The sequence below is a fragment of the Marmota marmota genome, unplaced genomic scaffold (genome assembly GCF_001458135.2).
Source record: "Marmota marmota marmota unplaced genomic scaffold, marMar, whole genome shotgun sequence".
Classification (NCBI taxonomy): Eukaryota; Metazoa; Chordata; class Mammalia; order Rodentia; family Sciuridae; genus Marmota; species Marmota marmota.
The window spans coordinates 7,621,754-7,646,464 of record NW_025999913.1 but is presented as its reverse complement, the minus strand read 5'-3'; the positions used below and the strand labels follow the sequence as shown (position 1 = coordinate 7,646,464).

Genomic DNA, 24,711 nt, shown 5'->3' with positions numbered 1-24,711 from the left:
TATTTCAAAAGAAAAAATTCTACCTAATATAGATATTCGGTTTGAATTGGAGTCTTCACATGCACCCAAAGGAAAATGCCTACAAAGATCTAAAATACCTCATTTTTCTGCTTCAGAAATCAGTAAAACTGCCACCCAAGTGTACCCATTTCATGCTTGATCCACACAGAGAGTTATTATTATATGTGTTTCTATGATCATTCTTTGGACCTGTTGCTTTAATTCTAACTGGTGGAATTAGATTCGCTTTGCCTCCTTCTAAAGATCACTTTGGGATTAAATTATCAACTACATTAAGGCAGGGGCTAGCCATATAGCAAAGTATTAGCATACCGTGGCCAACAAGAATGAACCAGGAAGGCAACTACTGTATAGTATTAAATTTAAGCGCACCTGCAAGCTTAGGTGGGAAGGTGGTTCTGGACTTATCACCCACCCGCTGTCACATACGCACATCCCAGCCTCCAACTCTTTATCACATGGTGTGACAGACTTCAGATTATATACAGTGGTTTCCTGCTAGAAGGGCTTTTGAGAAAGTCACCACCCATCTTCTGCAATCACAGCTATCTACACACAGAAAACCAGCAAAGTGCAATTGATGTAAGGTCAGGTTGTCCAAGAGGCTGTATTTTATGCCTTTTCCCCCCTACATACACAGCAAGATTGGTTAAGTCTTTTATAGTCACTTAAAGAGAAAAACTACTCAAAGTAGTAAAAGATTTTTTTCCTACTGAGTCTCAGCTCTTCCCTTGCATTTGGTATGGGTTACCTAGAATGACCCACCCCAGCTATTCTCCCTGGGAACTCCTGTGCATCCTTTAAAACCCATCGCAGCGTTCATCTCCTCTGTGCACCTTTCTCTTTACAGCCCAGCAGTTCTTTTCCTCCTTTCTGGTCCTAAAATGTATGGAACACTTCACGGATCTCAAGGCAGCTCATGGGACCATTAAAAAATGCAATGGTCTACTATTATGTTCGGTGGTCTAGACCGAGGCAAATGCTGCTTTGAGAAGACACTCAGAAAATTCAAGCATTGTAAAGGTTTGCCAGGACTCCATGGCATCCTCTTTAGGGAGCATATCCTGCCTTCCAAAATAGGACCCAAACAAATGTTGCCAGGAAATGATTCAAAGGTGTTAGCCAGGTCTTCTAAGCTCATTCCTGAAAGGTAATACAAGAATCAGAAATACATTAGTTACAATGTCTGTACCTTCTTAGACACTGAGTCATCACAGATTACACACAGACACACACGCGCACACAGACACCCAAACGGTGGTTGGCTAAGGAACAAGGACTTCCCTTATTGAAATTGGAAGCATTGTGAAATCTGGTTGCCCAGAGCAACACTCAGATACCAGCCAACTAACTGCTATATATATTAAGCGGTAAGATTTGTCCACTAACAAGTGAAAAATAGATTTAGAGGAAATGAAACCTCCCAGAGAAGATAAACTCTGACTTCATCTCACTTTCTTTTGTTCCCTGCATACACACACAGAGCTCAAAAACTACTTCCAGGGCAGAGGGCACCTCCAGTTTCTCCACATATAAACTCAGTAAAGTACAACTGTGGTTCGAGGAGTGTGCATCCCTATGGACAGATAGACCCAATTGGAATACACTTTTTCTTCCGTACATGGATTGGGGGGCTGTGCAGAGAACTGAAATTTCATCTAAAATTTCTTCTCTGAGGAATCAAGATGCATTTTAAATCTTTACATAAAATTAGACGTCCTTGTGCATTGAAGAGCAAACCATGACCTCAGCTGAAGAGGAGAAGGGTCCCTTCCCAGACAAGCCACCCACGCCAGTGGGATGAGCAGGCCTGACACCTTGTTAGAACTAGACAAAGGTCCTTCTTGTTTGGTCAAGGCCAAAACCTTCAAACTCAGCTGCACTTTGTCCTACAGCTCCTAGATAACACGTATTTCTAAGAGTGCATTAGTCACTCCTGACCAACCCACACCAAGGCAAACAGAGGCTTAAATCATTCCTTTTTGAATGATTTAATGCCAAGTGACCAGCTTATCAGAGCAAGGAGGAAGACACCACGCATAGTGCTGTATCTGACTGAGCAGCTGACGCTCTTAATTGTGAAGTAAAGAGAGAATCTGCTTCTCTTGCTTAAAGATAACGCCGGGACTTACTAGTGGTTGAACACTTCTTTTAAAACGGACTTGTCTGAGGGCATTGCACAAAATGCAGAACTAGAGAAACGTCAGAAATCGAAAGCACTTGGTTCTAAACAGTTGTGCCCTTAACCTTGTTTTCAAGGTAATGTCTGGAGAGATACGCCACACCTGGGTAAAGAGTCCAGGTGTGACGCACGTAGACAGGACGTGACTCCAGTAACATCAGAAGAGACCTGAGGAGGCCATTCTTTAAAGTTGCCCCACAATACACCCATTTTGGAGGCAAGGAAGCATTTAGCAATGTCATCATGACATCTGGTTTATTTGAATAATTTTTATAATATCGTTTTCTATTTTATCTTTTTTTTTTTCTTTTTCTATTGGGGAACTCTATCACTGAGCTACATCCCAGCCCTTTTTATTTTATATATATATATTTTTTTATTTTGAGACAGGGTCTTGCTAAGTGGCCCAGGCTTTCACGGCATTTACATTCCTTCTGCCTCCACCTACCTGTGAGCTGGGATTACAGGTGTGCACCTGTGGTATTCATTAGCCAGTCAAATATTTGGTTTTTCTTAAAGCACGTCATGCTTAAATCAGTTACATATTGAACTCACTTTTGTTTTCAAATTTACCAGCAATGTATTGGGTGACCTTTAGTGGTGTTTTCAGTTACTCAAGTCTACGTGTGATTCTGCAAAATAGTTTCAGAAATAGACTATAGGGTGTAACCCTGAGATGCCTCTGAGCCCTTGCTTCATGTTTGGGATATTATATACATGATATCATCTGATCCTCTCATCAGCCTGGTGAGGTGCATTATGGCCTTCCTTTTTCAGAGGAAGATTCTGAGGTCTCAGAAGAAAGTTAACCTGTTGAAGTTAACTTGCTGCCTCTCCCAGGAGGCGGGATTGATGTCTGAGTCCATGTCTGTCTGATTCCAGCGCTAATGATTTTAACATCCCAACGAGTGGTTGAAGTCGCCAAGCCCTATACTAAGAGGACACATTTAGACACTTCATTAGCAAGTCCAGCTCTCCAGAATCCTGGGCACTAAGAAGCATTCTGTTGGCCAGGAGAAATTAAAGTTGCTGCCCAAGGTTCTCACCTCAGATCTAGAGAGTAGACTTAAGGAACGTGGAAGTTTCTGCCACCCAGCTTCAGGGGTCGGTTTGAGAGCTGGCTGATTCCAAAGTCCTGAGTGGGTCACTTGGGGGATGTCAGGAATGGGGTACAACTGAGAACATTGGCTATGTTTACTTTCTCTGCCATATGGAAATAGCATCTTCTCACATGACTTGGAGTTGCTCCAAGTGGATAACTTCATTTAATCAGATACAGAGAGATCTCCTTGAACAGGCTGGTTTGTGGAAGGGCACCCCCCAAAATCACAATACCGAGTTTTCAAGTTGTGTTTCTCATAGACGGAAGTAACTTTCTCTGGAGTGTTTATTTGTGAAGTTTAGAAAGTGGTGACTGTCTAGGGAATGTTTAGTGGGTGTTGCTGGTGTGGCCACAGGGCAAGAAGGAGAGAACCCAGCTAACCGAGAGTCCCATTCACTTCTGTTATAGCAGGCTGCGTAACCCCCCACACATCAGCTCCTTCAACTGCAAAATGGCAAGCCATGCTGGGTTCCGATGGTCTTTGCTAACATTTTATGATCCATATGTCTTTATCTAATTCTGTCCCAGAATCACTTGATAAAATTTCATTAAATGACCTGAACTTGAGAGTCTCTAATAAAAGAAAAAAAAAATCAACTTGACTCCCAAGACTTTTCAAGACCCTCCTACCATTCCTTTAGGATCCAGCCTACTTTTTCCATTGAGAACTACAGTGTCCTTCAAATGACAGAGCTATGCCCAAACACGGCAAGAGCAGGGTCAGGGTGTGCCAAGCCCGGGAGAATCAGCCTCCAGTAGCCGCGGGGGCTGTGCCCAAGAAAACGTCCAGAGAGTTGCTAGTGAAGAACTCCTTTCCCCGCTTTGTTATCAAGAGCTAAGAAAGCATGCTGTCCTGGAACTTAACTGATTTCTGCCAGTTCCCCCATTTAATCCTCTAGGACTTGGCAGAGGCCCTTTGCAGCTCTGGGCCTCTTGACACAACAGCCCCCTTCTGAGCTGGCACTGAGTCCTGCCACGTTGAGCATGTGCCCAATCAGCCATACATCTGCTGTGTAGGAGGAAACAATACCAGCGGTGGTTTGGGTCCCCACATTCTCACCTCTTACCTCCTTTCCACAGTCACACCCTCCCTAGGGCATTCTGTGGGCACTTTTCTAAAGCCCATTTCAAAATCTAGATTTAGTGCTCAGGGTCCGGTTGAATTGAATTGGACATCCAAAGAGCCCAAATGCATGTGCCTTTCTAGTTTTCCTTCAAAAGAACATTTCGGTCCATTAGGATGTTTTTTTTTTAAATGGTCCTTCTGTACCCATCGGTCACGGGCTGTACTCAGCTTTGTCCTGAGAGAGACCTCAACCCCTTGAGTCCAGACATTATTTCCCATTGTGTTCTTTTACGTTAAATGCTTCTAGCTGCTTTGGGGTGCTTGGTCACTCCACAACTAAATATTGCTTTAGCACTTGCCACAGGAAGAACTTCCTGAAAGCAGCAGGGGGGACAGCTGGGGACCTAACAATCAGGGCACTGTTTCCATGGAGTGGTTCACCACACAATGCTGGGTAAGATGGAAGTGACCCAGGAGCCCTGTTCCACTTGCAGGCTTTCGGTAGCAACTTTTTCCTCACTGGGGGAAAGAAGCTGGCTGGGATTTAAATGTGGCTAGCAGAAGCCTCGGCTCTAGCTGAAAACCAGGCATCAATACGTCTTTGGAGCAAAGCAAACGGCCTCCCAAAAATAAAGGGGAAAAGAACCTCAGAGAGCACAAGAGCAGCACTGGCAAGGGTTAACCACAGACGTGGCTCCCAAGGATGTATTTTTAAGGCCAGACTCAGTTTTCATTATATGGTTGCTATGCAAGTAAATAAATGAGCTCACTGCTACACCCAAGCTGGGCAGAGAGAATTTATAGAGAATTAATAAATCCAGTGGAGGCAACATGTGGCTTTTCCCCTGGACATAGAAAAGCAAGTAGTCACCTTGGATTTTAAACAGACAAACCTCTGTAAAAAGAGTTTCTAAAAATTGATCCCTGGTTCTAACGGGGCAGGCAATGAGCATGGTTTCTCTTCCTGGGGCTTTCTTTAAAGAGAAGGGTCAAGTAGTTCATGTAAGACAAAGAAATTATTATCAAACCTAATAAATACTGTGGTGGCTCCATCAATGCTTTGTAAGGGCATTTCTAATAAGCAGTTTGGGAAATCTAAATATTCTTACTAATGTATGAAACCCAAAGAGAGATAGTATAAATAAATCAGGGAGCCGGGGGTAGGGCTGTGGTTGGAGGTAGACAGGAAGCAGTCTTAATTTGACTTTCCACATATGCCAAGAAAAAGCAAATAGACTGCTAATCAGTGAAACATACTTGTGAATTTAGACAATCTCGGGTCCCATGAATGGCAAAGTTATAAATGCATACTGTGATCAGTATGGCACCATGGCACTTTTAACCTTTCATCAATTACACATTGTATTTCTTTTATTTTTTTAAATATATTTAGTTGCCGATGAACCTTTATTTCATTTATTTATTTATATGTGGTGCTGAGAATCAAACCCAGTGCCTCACACATGCCAGGCAACTGCTGTACCACTGAGCTACAACCCCAGCCCTACACATTGTATTTCTTGAGCCCCACCTGGGTTGCCCAGTTCCTGACCAGGCCAGGGGGCCAGACTCCAAAAGCTGGCTACCATCTTCTGGCTCTACTGGATCCATGAGCAAGCTCCACTGGCTTGGGATGAAGGCATTAGTTAGTATCAAAGACAGGATTGAGCACGGCCAGCTATTCCTCTTGGTGCTTTGAATTGTAGAGATTTGGACACAGACATTCATGGGACGTGGAGATTAGCTACAAAATTAGAAGAGTTACAAAAGTTAGGTTGTCCCTGTTTTAATTTTTATGTACCATGATTTTTTTGGAAGAGAACTTTTCTAAGTGGGATTCCTTATTATTTTTTTAAAAATATGCTCAAATTATAAAAAGTTATATTTGGTGATTTTTGTCATTTTTTGATATGTACAAAGATAGAGTAGAACTGTCAATAATGATAAGACACTAGAACATGACCAGTGTTATTGAAGTCTGCTGTGTCACTCCCATCCCATCTCTGCATCTCTTATCTACTCCAACCAGCATAAAAATTGTACATACCCATGGGGTATAGTGTGTTATTCAGTTCTTTTATACAACATGCATTGATCAGATCAATGTATTGGCATATCCATCAGTTCAAACATTTATTATTTCTTTGTGCTGGGAGCATTTGAAATCGTCTTTACTGGCCATTTTTAAATATACAGTTAATTTCTGGGCATAGTGGTGCACGTCTATAATTCCAGCAACTTGGGAGGCTGAGGCAGAAGGATCACAAGTTCAAAGCCAGCCTCAACAACTTATCGAGACCCTCTCTCAAAATATATTTTTTTAAAAATTTAAATGGCTGAAGGGATATGGCTCAGTGGTTGAGAGCCCCTGGGTTCAATCTTGGCACCAAAAAAGAAAAAAAAAAATTCACAATTAGTTGTCAACCATAGTTATCCTACTGTGCTATCGAACATTAGAAATTATCCTTCCCATCCAGCTGCACCCTGGTACCCATTAACCATCCTCTCTGCATCCTCCCAGCCCGCCCCTCAACCCTTCCCAGCCTATGGTCGCCACTACTCTCTAGTTCTGTGAGACCAATATTTTTAGTGTCCACTAATTTGTTCTTCCTTCTGGCTGCTAGCAGCATGTGAAAGGAGGGAAGGAGTTGAAGCTGAAGAGTATTTAGAGAAAAGAGATGAGAAGCTGTGATGAGTAGATGAGCCATTGCATCAGGAGGAAGTACAACAAAACATGGCGGCACTTGAGTATTCCTAGGGGTGAGGAGTTTTGCCTTTGTGAATGGCGGAAGGCTGCTAGGGTTCCGTCTCCCTCAGGGCTCCATTCAGCTGGCAGCTGCAGCCTAGAAGCTCAAGTTTTCCTAACCTCATGGCCTCTGCCTCTGCTGTGCTGCCCGGATCCCAGGCACCCAGCCAGCTCTGCACTGGGGAGGTGAAGTGGACGCCTGAAGAAGACGTACCCCTAAGTGGACTTGCTGAGACCCTGGCACAAGTGACTCCATGTGACCAAAAGTTGTCTTGAGAGAAAATGCTTTGCTTCTACACATTCCAGAGTAATGGTCTGTGTCCAGCTTCTTGGTGAGATCCCGTTGACAGATTGTGGTTTTCCCCTGGAAAGGCTTCATCTGATGAGAATTTCAACAGTGTGAGTGTGAGCCTCACCATCTTCCTCCTGGGTAAATGTTATTATCTCCCAACACATTTTCCCCTGGGATTTTCCACTGGCATATCTTGAACTTTGATGCTAATAATTGTGACAATGGTGGCATGAATATGAGCCTTGTAAAATAATAACCCAAGTAGATCTATGGATGGTGATCAAGGACCAAAGTCTCTTGTCATTTATTGCTTCGATTTGAAATTCCAAGTGCCCCTCACACCACACTTTCAACACTTCATGCGTTTGTGAAGATCAGTTTCTTTCTGTCTGACTTTAAAAACGATTAAATTTTGTTTTCTCTCATGGTTTAACTGGGAAACATTTTGAAAGCAAATAGCTTTGAGATCTGTGGTCACTAAGACACAAACTCCTAATCAGATAGCAAGCAAGTTTGTCCTGTTCCTATTTTCTAGTCTCCTGTGTCCCTGGTTATCTGTGACTGTGTGTTGGACATTGTGATTTTTGTTTGTTTTAATTTGTAAAAATGATTCGAGGCCTATGAAGATGTTCTCAGTCTCTAAAGAGGATTCTGCTTTCTTCTGTCAGTCTCTTAAGCACACATAAATCTAATGGTGTGCTTCCAGATGTTCTGAACAACCCTATGACCTAAAGCCTAGCCACACAGCCCAGGCAGAAGTGGGCTTCCTTCCAGGGGATCCTTGCTTTTGAATGCCAATCCTAGGGTTCCAGCCCAAAGTGGGGATGGCTCATCAAGGTCCCTGGCTTGGTGTCCATACACACCAGTATCCCCCTCATCCCCAAAAGCCAGAAGAAGCACAACACAACGTAGCTTCTCAGACCAGCAGATGCCCACAGGGAAAAAAAACCTTGCCACCATGAATTCCTTCTCCTTCAGATTCTGACCTAGTAGATTAAAGAATTACTATCCTTTAACACTGATTCTATTAAGAATATTTGGGGGTTTAGGTTGTGGCTCAGTGGTAGAGCATTTGCCTGGCATGATATCTCTCCAACACTGCCACTTTTTTTTTTCTTAGAGCTTTATTTTTTTTTTTTTTTAAGTTGACTTCAGCAGGATTAGTCTGGATTACCAAGTCCCATGACTTCTGGAAGGCAAAGTTCAAAATGTTAACTCTGTATAAAGTAGGTGACAATTACCATAACTATAGTTGAGGTTAAAGGATTTACTTAATACCAGGAACTTTATGTACTTGATCCCATTTAGAATTCATAATAGCCTAGGAGGAAAGTAGTGTTATTTCTATTTGACTAATGAGAAAATGGGGCTTGGTATGAATAAGGATATGAGTTGGGTTCTCATTGTGCTAAGTGTACAGCCAGGAGTTGAATCCAGCTTTGCCTGAGTCCTGCTTCCACTGTCCACCGTTCTCCTCTTCGGATCTAATTCTTCCAATGAGCCAAAGCCCCCATGGGATAAGGTCACTGGTACCCAGCTTCTTGTGACATGAGGCTGTCACATGTTCTCAGAATTAAAGCAAGCATGATACCTATTCCTTTATGTTGTACTTCCCTTCTGATGTCAAAGCAGAAAGCAGGGTTTGTTGGGGTTTCTTTTTTCCAAAACACTCCCCCATTGTTTCTGGCTTGGCTGGGAAGAACCCAAGTGTTCACATCACATGCAAGCCCAACTGAGGGGAAGGGAACCCTCTGCAAGCGCTCCTTAGCCTCCCAGGAGGAACGTCCCCCCATGGTTTCTGATTGCTCGTCCTTATCTCACCTTCAATCCACTGCCTTTGCTCCTTTGCTGATTGGACTGGGTTCTTCCCTTTATCCTATGGTCCCTGACCTAGAGCTGGCTTACTTGAGTGCTCCGTGTATTCTATACAGGCAGCCGCCATTCAGCATCCTCTCTAGCTCCTGCCATCTTGCTTAAGAAAAGACTAGAATTTTCCTTTGGTTCATTCATGTGTTCAGTGGATAATTTATTTTATTAAAATAATTTAAGATCTACAGTATTCAAGGCACAGTTGTAAGCCCTGGTGTTTATATCTAACTGGATAAAAATGGTCTCTAACCCTAAAATGCTAAGAGAAGAGCTGTACTGAAACCATTAAACCATAACTGACAAGTCCTATTCTATTGGAGTTGTGTGTACCACTTGCCCAGGGAGGATGATAGTTGATCTATCAGGGAAAGGCTTCGTGGAAGACAGGCATTCCACTTGGCCTCAAAAATAGAATAAAATTTTAATATTAGGAAAGAATGAAGAAAACCCTATACAAAGACTCAGAATGAATCAAGGCTCGGAGGAGTGGGCATGAAGAGCACAGGAGAAAGATGGAGTAAATCAGTCTTGCCAAGGGATGGAATTGGTGAGAGCTTGGAGCTCTGCCCTTGGGGCTCTTAAGGTCTTAAGGAAGGTGGGCAGAAATACCTAGATGAAGGCAAAGATGAAGAGTGGCAGCCTGGGGACCAGAGATAGGCTCAATCTGGCCATGACACTGCTTTAAATATTTGGACTAATTTTGAAAACCAGAAGATTTCACATAAAAATCCAGATTTCTGGCTTCTCCTAAAATTTTGAAAGATGGGACAACAGTTGGCTGGAACAGAGGTGTGACTGCCTCCTTTAGTAGGATGTGAGTTGTCTCCCCAACACAAAACCCCATCTGTGTCTGCCCTATACCCTATTTGCTGGACCCTGCAAGCATCCAAGTACAGGACCCTTGCTCTGCTGGGAGTACGAGCCCAGGCTGATAAAATGTGGACACAAGGACCTCTCTTCCAACCCGCTGCCTCTCACACACATTGGTGCTCAGCATACCGCAGGCCCTCACTATCAAACACAGCCTCTCTTCTGCAAACGTCAGTATGCATGGCTTTCAGAATTATGAGACATGAAAGTACAGTCATCCCTCTGAACTCTGGGGGTTGGTTTCAGGATTCTTAAACTTATATAATCTACAGTGCTAAAGTTCCTTATAGATAATGGTGTCTGCCCTATTTGCATACAACCTTCGTACATCCTCCCATAGACTTCAGATTATCTCTAGATGACTTGTAGATCCTCATAGAGTGCAAATGCTATATAAATAGTTATACTGTACTGTTAAGGCACTAAAGACAAGGGAAAGAGTCCACACATATTCAGTACGGATGGAATTTCTTTTTCATATATTTGTGATCCAAGGTTGGTTGACATCCGTGAGTGCAGAACTTCAGGATACAGAGGGCCAACTCTATTCAAAACGTTTCCAAAACCAGCTCACTCAGCCAGGATCTGAGGCTCAAAATGGCACGAAGCAAACACCATTAGAGTGCGGGTTGGAACAAGTTGAGGTTGTTTTCTTGTTTTTTTTGTAAACAGATTAGGGAACTAACATAACCCCAGTCTCTGGTCTTTTGATGCTACCTTGCCAGGACCCAGCCTTGGAGATTTCTAAATGTTTACAGTCAATACGCACTACATTATACACATGTATGGAAATATCACATTTGGTATGTGCTATTAATATGAGTTAATGATCTTTTTTAAAAAAAGAGGAAAGAAAAAAATGCTTGCAGGGTCTTCTCTTCTCTGCTTCTTAATTCTTCTCAAAGTCTCTTTCTTGGAACTCTCCTGTTAGTTGAGAAGAATGGTCCTAACCTCTCACCAAGATTGGATTCCTCCTCGGGACAGAGACAGAAAACCCACATCTCAAAGTGTAAATCCTCTTCTCCGGGTAATCAGGGAAGCAATTGCAGTAGTGTTTGGTCCTAAGGCCACAGGGAACCTCACCATTTAGCCCCCTTTGAGGCAACACGAATGAATTAAGAGGTCAGTTTGTAATTCCTAAGGCTAAGCCCTTGTAACTATAAATAAATACGTAGCATGAAAGGAATGCAGGAAAGAAAAACACACAAGAGAAAAAGGAAATGAAAAACCTGACTTCATTTCAACGAGACAGGGAGCTTTAAAATGCTGGGTAGCGATTCCTACCTGAGCCCACAAATGCCCAGGCAAATTCTCCCAAACTCGAGGTTCCCTTAGCCAGAACTAGGTGTGCCTCTCAGGCTAAGGTTCAGTGGTTCTGGGAGGTGGAGGGAGAGTAGAAAGGTTTTTGTGTACTCCAGTCAAGCAGGAAGAAAAAGCCTTAATGAACCACAAAACTGGAGACTTTGTAAGGGACAGCTCCGTCAGCACTTTGCTCTGAGAACACACAGTTGGCAAAAGAGGGACCCAAGCAATGGGTCCAGGCACAGATTGTCCAAAAGTAGACACTCAGCCCCTGGACCTTTCCAATGGTGCAGCGCAAATCACTGAGTATCCTAGTCCTACGGGACCAGATGAGAAACACTGGTTCCATTTAGATGCCACTTATGGACCAGTGTGAATCGGCTTGGACCATCAGGACAGTGCTGTTCTGTTGGGGCTTCTCCCCCCTGTGGCTTTCACCATCTGTTTCTTTGAATGCATAAACAAGGAAAATGACTGGTTTGGAATGCGACGTTTTTAAAAACCAGATGACCACAGGCATCCTCTAAATGAGAAAGAGAGAGCAAGTTGGGGTTCTGTGACATTTGTTAGGAAGTGAAATGTTAAGTGCGGAAAAGCACAAACACCACGCTCTGCCAGGGAAGGTCCGCAAGGGCAAGGAACGGCTTTGTCCGTGACCCCTTCTGAGGGTCATGCCCTGTGTTCCTATTTCATGCCATTTTTGGACACCAGTGCCACTCCCTCCCTTTTATTAAACAAAGAATGAACGGTCCAGTTGGACTCCAACATAACCAGCCTTGATGGTCCATTAGCATTATTCCAAAATGGGCAAGCTGGATAGAATCCACTCTTAGAAACTTGCAGACTGAACAAAAGCTGCACTGTGAGCAGGTTCTATTATTAAGCCCAAACGGGGCTACAAATGGAGGAGCTAATGAGAAGACCAGGAGAAAATCTTCATTCCTCTCCTGGACAACAGTGAACACAATAGAGACAGGTAGATCGCTGGGTTCTATATCTATGCATAGAACCACAGTATGTTTTGCTTCAGTAAATGGCATTCTGCTTTCAAGGGGAAGCTTTGCCATCCACAGTACAGTGGCCACTGTACAAAACGGTTCTGTTTGCTCCATGCCAAAAAACCTTAAAGCAATAGGTTCCTTTTTAAACCCAAGAAAGCAGAGAGGCTTCAGGGAAATGTTAACTGCATACTAATCTCTGATACCTTCATTGCAAGAAATAATCTGTGGTAAGCACCAGGGATTTTAAATAAAATTGAACTCTGGCATTTTTGAGTCCCTGGGGAGAAGGGCATTGGTGCATTTGGCTGAGTTCCATCCATTTCAGCCGAAGACAGACTTGGAGCATTTTTCACATAGTTTGTAGGCAGCCTGATGCCAGAGTTTTCACATTGGAGAAAGGAAAAAGAATAAGGGTTTCTTCGGGAACAACCAATTCTTCCTAGTTTGCGATGTCTGTTCTCCAGGACATCGTGGGCAATACTTAAAGTGGACCCTGTTCATGATCCTGGGTGTGGGGGTTGTACAAAAACAAGACCCTGACCGTTTAGGAGCCCTGTGAGAATTAAATATATTTCAGGATAAATTAAGTTCCAATAACGCTTCTACCCACATTTAGGATATCAAGGCAGTGTGTAATATAAAAATAGGAGCCCAGAATGGGAGATTCATGTTTTTGGCACTGGCTTCAGATGCCAGAGTTGTGATGAGTGTATTTGATTTCTGACATCCCTTAGACACAGAAACTGTTGGGGATGTTCACTTCCCTGGTGGAAATGAGAGAACGATCAGAGATCAGAGGTCATGACACCTGCACTCTGTTGGTGGCTCCCTGAGTCAGTACAGTCAGTCCTGTTTCCCAGGTTGTGCATCTGAGGATTTAACCAGCTGCAAATCAAAAATATTCAGGAAAAAAAAAAAAACCTGCATCTGTACTGAACATGTACAGACTCTTGTCCTTATTCCCTAAACAATACAGTATAACAGCTGTTGACATAGCATTTGCATTGTGCGAGATACTTTAAGTCATCTAGAGATGATGTACATAGGTCCTGTGCAAAAAAATTTACCATTTATATAAGGGACTTGAGCATCCATGGTTTTTCTATCTTCTCGAGGTCCTGAAACCGCTCCATTGTGGGTACTGAGGGACACTGTTTTCCTCTGTTTCATAAGTTAATTTTAAAAGCTCTAGAAGTTCTAAGGACTGCACTTTTGAGCTTTGGTTTTCTGGGCTCCTGACCCATGGAATTTTAGTTATAATCATAATAATAATGTCAGATGAAGAGGCATGCTGGGAAGGGTATGAGAGGAATTTTAAGTGGCCAAACTATTGACATTATTTACTTTATAAAAGTTTAGAGTCTTTAAAAAAAAAAATCTGTATTCTTTGCCTTGGGCCTTTCCAAAGGGATCAGGGAAGACTTTTATCAGAACTTGAACCTCCCTTCAGGTGTATACCTGGAATTGAGATTCTGTGACAAACATCAAGATGATTTTGTTACCATGAGGAAAGAAAAGAGTATTTCTGGGACCTGCTTCCTATTGGGGTCCAGGAGAGATCTGAAAGTTTCCTGACCCAGTGTCTTATGGTCTTTCCTTTTTCTCTTCCTCCTCTCTTCGCTGCCTCTCTTTTCTCCCTTTTCAAGGAGAGAGGAGGGCTGAGTGTCTGGCTGGGCGTTTAGGAGCTCTGCTGCAGTCTTGAACCTCACCCCTTGGCCTGTTTCTGCCCCCAGGTGATCACACCCGTGAGGACAGCCCATGGTTACGTGTACGAGGACCCACCCCGAAGCCACAAGGACGTCTACGATGTTCCTCCTTCCCACACCATGCAAGGGGTATGTGCCAAGAACGTGGTCACCAGGAAGGAGCTGTTCTCGGGGGTAGCATTCTTTAAGCAAAGAAAATTCACAAATTAGGTACATTTCATCTGAAAAGCTTTGTTTGGGTTGTCAATCTAGGAACCATCTTCTCCAGTGATTTTTTTAAATTATATCTTCTGGATTTTCCTTCTGAGGAAATCCTAGTCTTTTTCCTGAGAAAGCTCATGTGGCCTTATCAGTTTATCACTTATCACTTTATTTCAGGAAGCATGAATTTTAAATCGTAATTTCAGGTTCAGGGAGTATAGATATTACACTTAAGATCACGTGCGTATTCAATCCAAGTCAAAGGGCACGACATTTCTAGAGGAAAATTCCATTGAGCCCTTATGATATGGGATGCTACCCACAATCAAGCCGGTACATAGCCTGGAAATAAACCCATAATAAAACAGCAGCATAAAAAATGACCAGTACAAGACATTACCATTCCGGGTAACTCAAGTGTTTCCCTTTAGGTATATGACATCCCTCCCTCATCTGTGAAAGGCCCTGTGTTCTCAGTTCCGGTGGGAGAAATAAAACCTCAGGGGGTGTATGACATCCCCCCAACAAAAGGGGTGAGTGAGCTACGATACCATAGCCAGTAGGGCGTGTGTTAATGCATGTGTACGTGTGTGTGTGTGTGTGTGTGTGTGTTAGTTCACTGGGATAAAACAAGAAAGGCAGACCCAAAAGAGGAAAAATCTAGTTTAGATAAGGGAAGAAGGAAGTAAAGAGGGCAGGTAGGCACGGCAATAACCAAAGTTAACTCTAGGGTTTCCAAATTTAGAAGCTCCCCTTAAAAATGGGGAAAACAATAAGGAGAGGCCATTGGAAGGGAAGAGGAGTGTGGGTTGGCAAGTTCTGACACATCTCATCTTCGTGGACTGTTTACCGCTTATGCCTTGCATGGGTAGGAGCTACCCTTTGGGGCGCACCTGTACGGAAGTACAGTTATTCCTGCTTCACAGAGAAGGGAACTGTGACTCAGAACACCTGGGGGCTTACCAGCTTCACGCAGTTGTGTGATGACCAGGGGGACCAGGAAGAGACCCTCCCTGCCCAGTGTGTTAGTGCATCATCTGCCCCAGGACTGGGACCCAGGGGCACGCAGCTCAGCCAGGAGGGCTCCGCAGATGAGTCGGCACCAAGACCAGAGGAAAGATGTCCCTGTCAAAGGGTGAGGGAAGTGAGAACAGCAGCACTATGGGAAACACCCAGCTAGGAGTGGAGGGTGAGAGCAGAGCTGGCCAGCAGGGAGAGAATTCTGGGCTGTGTTTCCATGGCCCGTCCAGTTCCTTGATGCTCCCATGAGCCAAGCAAATAAGTCTTGCATTTTCCTTACTTTACAGGTCTATGCCATTCCGCCCTCCGCTTGCCGAGACGAAGCTGGGCACAGGGAAAAAGAATATGATTTCCCCCCTCCAATGAAGCAAACCGGAAGGCCAGACACCAGACCCGAGGGGGTTTATGACATCCCCCCAAACAGCACCAAGCCAGTGGGGAAGGACCTTCACATGAAGTACGCCTGCGATGCTCCCGGAGCCGCAGAAGTCGTGGCGCGAAGGCACCAAAGCCTGTCCCTGCACCGATCGCCCCCGCAGCTGGGACAGGCAGTGGGCATTCAGAACGATGCATACGACATCCCCCGGGGAGTCCAGTTCCTGGAGCCACCAGCAGAAAACGGTGAGAAAACAAACCCCGAAGAAAGAGACGGTGTTTATGATGTCCCTCTGCACAGCGTGCCAGATGCCAAAGGCTCCCGGGATGTGGTCGACGGCATCAACCGGTTGTCCTTCTCCAGCACAGGCAGCACCCGGAGCAACATGTCCACCTCCTCCACCTCCTCCAAGGAGTCCTCCTTGTCCGCCTCCCCGTCTCAGGACAAAAGGCTCTTCCTGGATCCAGACACAGCCATCGAGAGACTCCACCGGCTCCAGCAGGCCCTGGAGATGGGAGTCTGCGGCCTAATGGCGCTGGTCACCACTGACTGGCGGTGCTACGGATACATGGAAAGACACATCAACGAGATACGCACCGCGGTGGACAAGGTGGAGCTGTTTTTGAGGGAGTACCTCCACTTTGCCAAGGGGGCGGTAGCCAATGCCTCCTACCTCCCGGAACTGGTCCTCCACAGCAAGATGAAGCGGGAGCTCCAGAGAGTGGAAGACTCCCACCAGATTCTAAGTCAAACCAGCCATGACTTGAACGAGTGCAGCTGGTCCCTGAACATCCTGGCCATCAATAAGCCCCAAAACAAATGCGATGATCTGGACAGGTTTGTGATGGTGGCCAAGACGGTGCCCGACGATGCCAAGCAGCTGACCACCACCATCAACACCAATGCAGAGGCGCTCTTCAGACCAGGCCCTGGCAGTTCCCATCTGAAGAATGGACCTGACAACTTCATGAACTCAGTAGAGTATCCACACGCTGGCTCCCAGATGCAGCTGCTGCGACCTGGTGACTGCAAGGCCCAGGCCCTCAGCAAGCCCTTGCCCCCCACCCTGGGAAAGGACCAGCCTCCTGACTGTAGTAGCAGTGACAGCTCGGAACGGAGCTGGATGGATGATTATGACTATGTCCACCTGCAGGTAAGGAAACCAAACTCATTAACCACCTGCCTCCATGTTCAGGGAGCCTGGGCCGAAGGCCGGCAAGGCTGTTAGGCTGGGCTACCTGAGGCGCAGACGTGATTCCACATTTACCCAAGTGCTTTGAAAGTTGGAGTGATGCTGTACAGCAGAAAGAACGCCAGAATAGGAGTCCTCAGACCTCCTGGCTCTAGATCTTTCTCTGACACTAATTGTGTGCCCAATTTATTTAGCCTCCCTGGGCCTTTATACGGTTTGTAAAATGAATGACCTATAGGGCTGGATTAGATCTATTGATATGCCTCTCCAAATAGTACCACAGGTCTTCTGAAAATCATACCAACTCCATTTCTATTTGTATTTTTTGGTACAGTGCCATAAATATTTATTTGGGGGGAAAAAAGTATTCACTGTTAAAAAACAAATGAAATCTCTATAAATAGAGAATTTCTATAGTCCTCTCTAGAATCTACGGTGTGTGTGTGTGTGTGTGTGTGTGTGAGAGAGAGAGAGAGAGAGAGAGAGAGAAAGAGAGAAAGGTTCGACAGTGTGTTTAATTACAGAGATGCTCAAACCCATCTCAGACTTACCTAGAAGATGAATGGGTATTCAAGGTTGTTTTGTTTTGTTTTGTTTATTGGTACTAAAGATTGAACCCAGGGGAATCTTACCACTGAGCTACATCCCCAGTCCTTTTTTTTTGAGACAGGGCCTCACTAAGTTGCTGAGGCTGGCCATGAACTTGCCATCCTCCTGCCTGAGCCTCTTGAGTCACTGGAATTACAGCCAAAATGGCATCTAGCAGCAACTGGGCATTTGAAATTGGCTCAGACCCCTTACTTGGCGTATGGAAAACTGTGCCATCACAGCATGGCTCCCACAGGAGGAAATTCTACCAAGTTCCAAATTGCCCTGGGACCCTAACAGCTTGACCTTCCATTTTGAGGGATTAAAACACTCTACCAAAGTGATTAAAACACTCCACCATTTAGAATTTGGCTTACTATCTGAATTTTTAATATGACTGAGAAGCATGAATTACACTGAAAATTATTAAACTCCCCAAGAGAGTGGGGGAAGGTCAACAGAGCCACCTGGTGCTCAGGAAGGGCATAAGGAGAGGGGAGAGGGAGAAATTTAACATGCATCTCCCTGGTCATCCAACTCTGCACCTTGGTAATCTGGAGTAGAGAGACATAAGTGATTCAAAAAAACTAGAAGTGAAACATGGACCCCATTGAGACCTGTGTTTGGAGACCTGGGGGTTCACATAAAATCTGTCAAAGAAGAACCAAGAGAAACAGTGCTTCTTAAGGAGGTTTGAAGTGGATTGTGGGAAGCTTCCTGAGAAGGATAAGATAGCAGAGAGCAATGCACCCCACTTGGAAGCAGCTTTGGTTTTTCCACCTCACCCTCCACAGCGCTTCTAGGTCTCTGGCCAAGGAGCCTGCCACCCCCATCTGGGGTTCACAGGGCCTAATTGGGCGTGCAGGAAGTGGCCAGAGCAGTGGAAAATGAAAGAGTATGTATGCACTTGTCAACGAAGTCATTAGCATAAGTGAATCACAGCGATGAGGTAATGTGTTCTTTATGTTGGACAATAATAGGGTAAGGAGGAGTTTGAGCGGCAACAGAAGGAGCTGCTGGAGAAAGAGAATATCATCAAGCAGAACAAGATGCAGCTGGAGCACCATCAGGTCAGTTCAAGTCCAACAAAAACGCCTGGGAGGTGACAGGGTTTCCCGCCCAGCAGGGAAAGTACGACTTCCAAAGACTCAGGTTTGGATCCAGTCAGTATGCTGGCATCAATCAGCTCCAAAGCATAGAATAGGGCATAGGAACCGAGAGAAGGCAATGACCTTGCTAATACAGCTGGACACACCTGGATTACATCCAAATGACAATTTTTAAGGCTAAATCTATTAATATATCACATACTTAGTGCTATTTGGGTTAAGGCTTTGAGTCTCAAGACACAAGACCCACTTAAGCTTGCCCAAGCAAGCAAATGGGGGGTTTTATATTGAGGCCATCATCTATAGTGAGAGAATTCAAGCCCAGAAATGAAGCAGCAGCCACGCTCAGTAAAAACTAGGACTGGGTAACCTCCTTTGAGTCTCTCTCTGTCTGCCTCATTCCCTCCTGTTTTCTGACATTTCCTCCACTGACCTGCCCAACCGGCCCCCTCTGCCTTGACAGAACCTACAAATGGCCACTCAAATTCCTTTCTATAGATGGCATTTGATCTCCGCCTTCTCAGAGGGTGGCAGCTTTCTTCTGTGGTTCATCCAATGCCTGGGAAAGTCCGAATCTCATACTGTCTTTCTCCCCCTCTCCCATCTCTACTTGTCCCCTGCCATCAGCACAACCCTACATCTTGTCTACCCATGGTCCCACCTAAGAGTAAGAGAGTAGGAAGGACCCACTGTGTTCAAAATATATCCAAACCATTCTACCTAGGACTTTGGGCAGGGCGTGTTCATTCAAAAGTTAAACCAGATAATGATGGATAAGGACATTTTTAAAAAAGCGAAATGGATTGAAGATTTATAAGCCTCTTTAGGGGAGGTGATCTGCAATGGCATGCAGTCTTTGGGAAACCTAGGTTGCTTTCTGATCAACTGACTGTGCCACCTTAGGCAAGTCATATAACTCCCTGAATTTCAATTAGTTCTCTAAAACTCAGAAATGTAACCCCCCATATAAATGAGAGAACACGTTGATGAACATGCTTGCAAAAGCCTAAGCTGTGTAAAATATAATTCATCATTATTAAAAGCCTTAGCTCATCACCCTGTATCTGTTTACGTTTGCAGTGGCATTTGACCAAGTAAGACGGCAGGGGTTTAGGGAATTTGCTGAAACCATAGTAATTCCTGAGAAGCAAGCAGATTCCATAGACAAGCTAGATGTGCATTTCTTGGGGGAGAAGCCGGGTGAGGTTATCACTGCTCTGACTCAGTCCTACCCCAGGAGGAGAGTTTAACCAAGTCCTGAAAGTAAGGTCATAAATAGTCCTCAGCTACAAAAGAGAGATGTCTTTGGAGTCTTGGAAGACTAGCTAGAAAGTATTTCAGTTGCAATTTAAATAATACACCAGTTGGGGAAAATGAGGAGAAAAATAAGAAAGCTAACACCATTCTGTTCAAGGCCCTTTTAACAGCTCAGGGGGCTGTTACCACCAGGATGCACAGCCAGCTAGCATTCAAGTGTCCTCAGCCGTGATCTTCTCTCTCAGTGCATGGACATTTATCTGCATTAGTGTCTCTAGTGCTGGATTGTAATATAACTATAAGTCTTGACAGAAAGAGTAGGAGAAGCAGACAAGAATCATGAATTGTCATTCTGCCTAAGCTGCTCTCAGAGACAGTCAAGGCTTTCCCCAAGGGGCAAACTGTTGGTGACTTAAGTGACAAAAAGATCACTATGTTTGGTTTTCCCTTGCCACCGCTCAACATGTAATAAATGTTTACACAGGTCCCATGATCCACCAGGCGCTCTTCTGAGCCCTTTGTAAATATTAGTTCACCTGACCTTCCCAAAGGTACAGGGGACAAGGCTGGGGTTTACACCCTAAGCTGCCTTCCAGCCAGAAGGCAGAGGGGACTGGTGGTTTGAGCAGGAGGCGTCCTTGGGGATCACCTTTCCCCAGAGCTACATGGCCTAGCTGGGAAAGCAAGGCAACTTACAGGGCCTCACAGCCAATAGGCATCTGACGCCCACCAAGGATTAAACCCCATCCCTTATTTCCACCCAGGGGTCATTTCCATTACAATGTGTTCCCCTGAATGAAACCTGCTTTTGTCTTCTTTCCAGCTGAGTCAGTTCCAGCTGTTGGAACAAGAAATCACCAAGCCAGTGGAGAACGACATGTCCAAGTGGAAGCCCTCTCAGAGCCTCCCGACCGCAAACAGTGGTGCGGGGGCCCAGGATCGGCAGTTGCTTTGCTTCTACTATGACCAGTGTGAGACCCATTTCATCTCCCTCCTCAATGCCATCGACGCGCTCTTCAGCTGTGTCAGCTCGGCCCAGCCACCGCGGATCTTCGTGGCACACAGCAAGTTTGTCATCCTCAGTGCACACAAACTGGTGTTCATCGGAGACACGCTGACAAGGCAGGTGTCTGCCCAGGACATCCGTAACAAAGTCATGAACTCCAGCAACCAGCTCTGTGAACAGCTCAAGACAATAGTGATGGCCACCAAGATGGCGGCCCTGCATTATCCCAGCACCACCGCCCTGCAGGAGATGGTCCACCAGGTCACGGACCTGTCCAGAAACGCCCAGCTGTTCAAGCGCTCTTTGCTGGAGATGGCGACTTTCTGAGAGGACAGGGGAGGAGGAGGGAACTGAATGAACTGTTACCAAGGGAAACTGGAAATACTATCTGGGTTTTGTAAATAGGATCTATTTTTGTATATATTTTATATGGAAATGAAATATTTTAACATTTTTTGAGTTAGACAACCTTCAGAAATTCAGGGAGCTGGACAGGAAAAATTTTCTTCCCTGTGGGGTTCTTATGTATGCATATAAGTATCTAGGACATAAGCTGTACAGAAACTTGTCCGATCCTTTGCATTCGTGTTTGTTTTGTAGGTGTTTGTCTGATACATTCCATTTAAAAAAAAATACAAAAAACATGAATTAAGAAGCACCTTAGTCAGCACCTCCTAATGCTGCATTTTGGGTTTTGTTTTGTTTTTTCAAAAATGTATTAGCTGGTTGTAATATTGTTCTGCACATACTAGTGATGATTCTGAGCCTGGCACACCCAAAGCTAGTATATTTGCAAGTGTGCATCTCCCACACACCCTCTCATAAGGCATGGTATGTTGTATTCTTGTTTTGAAACCTCTTTCAAAATTCACTGCCTGGAACATATTAGGGCAAAATACCCAATTCCAGTTGAAAAAGCCCTCTTGGAGATCAAGTTTCAGAAATATATGCTAATCTTAGCTTTGAGATTTCAGGTGCTGGAGAGAGGAGAGACCTGTGTACTCTACGAGGAGGCCAGGTCCATAGCTGGGCCTGGTTGTTTCAACACTGAGAGGAAGCTACAGTCAAAGGATAACTCTTGTTTCCCCGGGGCTGTTGGATCTTCTACATTTGTGAGTGATTCAGCCATGAGGTTTTCCAAAGAATGTTTTTAGAGTTATAAAAAAAAATTTTTTAAAAAGCAAAACATTATTTGAAGCAGGGATCCATGAAGTCATATCAGACTATGATAGTCCACAAAAAGAAGGGATGGTTTCGTCAAGTAGAGGCCTTTCCAACACTTCACATTCTCTTGGGCACTTCTGCTCCAATTACTTGAGGGAAACTGGCCAGTTCCTTGGTCATTGCCCCTTAGAGCCACCAGGCTATATTCTTCATCTCACGCCCTTCTTAAAACTCACATGGTACAGACCCAACATTTCCAGTAGCTATAGACAGTGCATCCAACCTTCACAACTCTGTGTGGCTGATGACCTTGTATATTCACCCCACAACCAACTCAGCTAGTCACAGACAGCATCTATGCCTTAGTCTGTCCTCACACATGCTGGTGTAGACCCAGCCCAGTCACCACAGCCATCAGATGCATCCCTGGTGAGGGGGATGCACCCTACCTGGTGGGTAAATGTATCCAAGCATTGCCCACTTGAGAAGCATGTTTTTTAGTCTTTTTGGTCCGTAGAAATAATTGGATTCTGGCCTATTTGGAAACGTATTTTCTTTTGCAATATATTCCTTGACCAAATTAAGCTTGCTTGTTTTAAACAACCAAATCATTGGAACAGGAAATGATTTATGAGGAACACAGGATTTTAGCATGATGAAGAATCAGTGGAAATAAACATGGAAGGTGCTTTTCAAAACAATTGCTGTTGTGATCATCAATGCTCTGCACTGCCTACGGAAGATTAAAAGTGGTGTTGTTGTGTGACAAGGAGATGTGGGGAAGAAGGGGGTTGCTGAACATGAATAACACTTGAAGAAATTAAGTGTGTCCTCGTCGATTTCATTGTATGGTGTGTATTTCTTAGCAGATGACAGACTGGTTCTAAGCAAAGTGGTGACATTTCACGTTTTCAAAACCAAAACGTTCAATCTGTATTACTCTTTGCCATTTTGTATGTAGAGCTATTTTTAAATCATTAAATTTTTAGATCTCTATTTTCATAGCCATTGGGTTTTCTTTCCCATAGTTTCTCTCTCTGTCATGGAATTAAATATTGACTGATTTGGGCCCTCCTAATTCAGAAAGTTTAATTATGATCAGTTTATCAGTTCTATCAATCTGTATTTTTTTTGGAAAATTAAAGAGTCTATGTGTGTGAGAGAGGGAGAGAGAGAAAGAGAGATCACTTCAGAGTACATTTGCATTTGAAGAAAATTCTGGAGCCTGTGCACATTACCAAGTTCAAATATCTGAAAAGAGGGCTTCCCTTCACCAGAAAGCCTATGCATCCACGATAGGTTGGAGGACCTCTGTTTTTGTGATATGGAGTAGACACAAAGAAATAAAAGCAAACCATATTTGAATTTTTAAAAGATTGATATCACAAAATTTACGTTTACTGTCTGACCCACTCTTTTATTCAGGTATCTCACAGAGATTTATTGAAAAGCATTTGCATATACCTTGTATAATTTTGTGCATGCATATAAGCATTAATTGATTTTTGACAAACATGTCAAGTCATTTCAATGAGGGAATGAAATGTCTTTTGGGGGAAAAAGATGGTGCTAAACAACTAGATCTCTCAATGGGGAAAAAAATGAATATTTACCTTTCATTCTACACAAAAATTAACTCAAATGGATCATAGGCCCAAATGTAAAACTAAAAATTCTAAAACTTCTAGAAGAAAACATAGGAGAAAATCTTCTTGATCATAAGCAGACAAAAGTTTAATAAGTAGAACAACAAAAAAAATCTAATTCATAAATGAACTGATAAATTGGACTTCATTAAGATTAAAAATGTTTGCTCTTGTAAGTAGATCATTAAGAAAACAAAACTCAAGCCACAGAGCAGGAGAGAATATATTGTACTGGCCAAGGACTTGTATCAGAATAAGACAAAGAACTAAAGTTTTGTAACTAGGCAACAATTTTGAGCAGAAACTTCATAAATGAAGACATGTAAGTGGATAATAAGTAAATGAAATAAAAACCCACACCAAATAGACTTACTTAAAATAAAAGCCATACCAAATGTTGGGGAGAAAGAGAAGCGAAAGTGGCTTTCATACACTGTTGGCGTATTGGTCAGATTTTTCACCACTGTGACGTAAAGACCTGACAAGAACAATTTTAGAGGAGGAAAAGTTTATTTTGGCTTACGGTTTCAGAGGTCTCAGTCCATAGAGAGCCAACTCCACTGCTCTGGGCCCCCCTGAGGCAGAACATCGTGGATGAAGTATATGGATAAGAGAAGTTCAGATATGGCAATCGGGAAGCAGAGAGAGTTCTGCTCACTGGAAACAAAATTTAAACCCCAAAGACTCACCTACAGACCCACCTCCTCCCACCACTCCCCACCTGCCTGCGGTTTCAGCCCAGTTAATCTGTATCAGGGAATTAATGCACTGATTAGGCTAAAGCTCTCACAAGCTAATCATTTCACCACTAAATTTTCATGCAGTGACTCACACATGAGATTTTTGGGGACACTATGCATCTAAATCATAGAAATGGTACAAATGCCTTGGAAAACAGATTGGCATTTCCTAAAAAGCTAAATATGTGCCTTCTATATGACCTAGCAGTTTCTTTCCTGGGTATTTATTTACTCAAGAGAAATAAAAGCATATAT

General features: G+C 43.9%; 1 protein-coding gene across 2 annotated transcripts in view; it reads left to right on the top strand.

Moving 5' to 3' along the window:
* The window catches only part of Nedd9 (neural precursor cell expressed, developmentally down-regulated 9), a 104,748-nt gene extending 81,682 nt beyond the window's left edge, over positions 1-23,066 (top strand). For both annotated transcript variants that reach the window (XM_048799792.1, XM_015494011.2), the window contains exons 3-7: positions 14,185-14,286; positions 14,790-14,891; positions 15,666-16,907; positions 18,515-18,604; positions 20,724-23,066. In XM_048799792.1, coding sequence (XP_048655749.1) covers positions 14,185-14,286; positions 14,790-14,891; positions 15,666-16,907; positions 18,515-18,604; positions 20,724-21,233 — 2,046 coding nt within the window. In that variant the 3' untranslated portion in view covers positions 21,234-23,066. The remainder of the gene's footprint in view (positions 1-14,184; positions 14,287-14,789; positions 14,892-15,665; positions 16,908-18,514; positions 18,605-20,723) is intronic.
* The last annotated feature ends 1,645 nt before the right edge of the window (positions 23,067-24,711 follow it).